The 831-nt window shown below is 31.2% G+C and overlaps 1 protein-coding gene across 1 annotated transcript in view; it reads left to right on the forward strand.

Annotated features, from left to right (window-relative positions):
• The window catches only part of RYR3 (ryanodine receptor 3), a 666,405-nt gene that overhangs the window by 516,673 nt on the left and 148,901 nt on the right, over positions 1 to 831 (forward strand). The window contains exon 61 of the mRNA XM_019518966.1: positions 697 to 746. Within this exon, the coding sequence (XP_019374511.1) occupies positions 697 to 746 (50 nt within the window). The remainder of the gene's footprint in view (positions 1 to 696; positions 747 to 831) is intronic.

Consider the following 831-nt stretch of genomic DNA (forward strand, 5'->3'; position numbering starts at 1 on the left):
AAAGGGTGATGTGTCTCCGCTCAGCTGCAGCATCGCAGTGATCCCACATGACTCTTTATTGCACTTCAAATGCCCCTGGCAAGATTTGTTCTTTAGAAAACTATGGTAATTGTTACCATTACCTTTAGATGTATGTTTGACCCCATCCTGCATTTTTGTTTAATTATTTTTCTATGGATATGTTTGATTTATGAGGCAGTAGATGCCAAAAACATTTTTCTTTCCTCTTAACATTTCCAGGTTAATTTTACCTTTCAGGGAGGATTAGATGCAAAAAAAAAAATTTTATATAAGTAATACATTCTTGAAACATTTTCAGTTATCTTAAGGTTGTTAACGTGTTTATCTCTGAATGTCAAAAAACAGTAAAATGTTATTCAGCTTTGAAAAAAATTATAAGCAATAGAGAATGAGTCAACCCTATAAAATAACAATTGCTGCAAAGTATTGAAATCAGAGGAAATGTCATCTTTTAGTCATTTATAGGTGCTTTCAGAATGTGAAAATATTCAAGATTTCACTGCTCAGTACACTTATCTAATTGTTTGTTCTTATGATTTAGAATATACCTTGAGGGAACTATTGTGCATCTTTCTTTCATATCTTGCATTCTCACTGTTCTTTCTGTCTGATATCCTAAATAAATCTTTAATCTCTGTGTCTCTTCCTGCCCTTTTGCATTTTTTTCTGCTTTAGCCTATTCTGCAAACTTGCTGCCCTTGTTAGACATAGGATTTCACTTTTTGGTAAGTTATTAAGAAAGACATTGCTAATGTTATGAATATAGAGAGACATTATACATTTTTAGATTTTTTTTTTTTTTTTTTTTTT

This window comes from Gavialis gangeticus, unplaced genomic scaffold, assembly GCF_001723915.1.
Source record: "Gavialis gangeticus isolate Ggan-Ray unplaced genomic scaffold, GavGan_comp1, whole genome shotgun sequence".
Taxonomy (NCBI): Eukaryota; Metazoa; Chordata; order Crocodylia; family Gavialidae; genus Gavialis; species Gavialis gangeticus.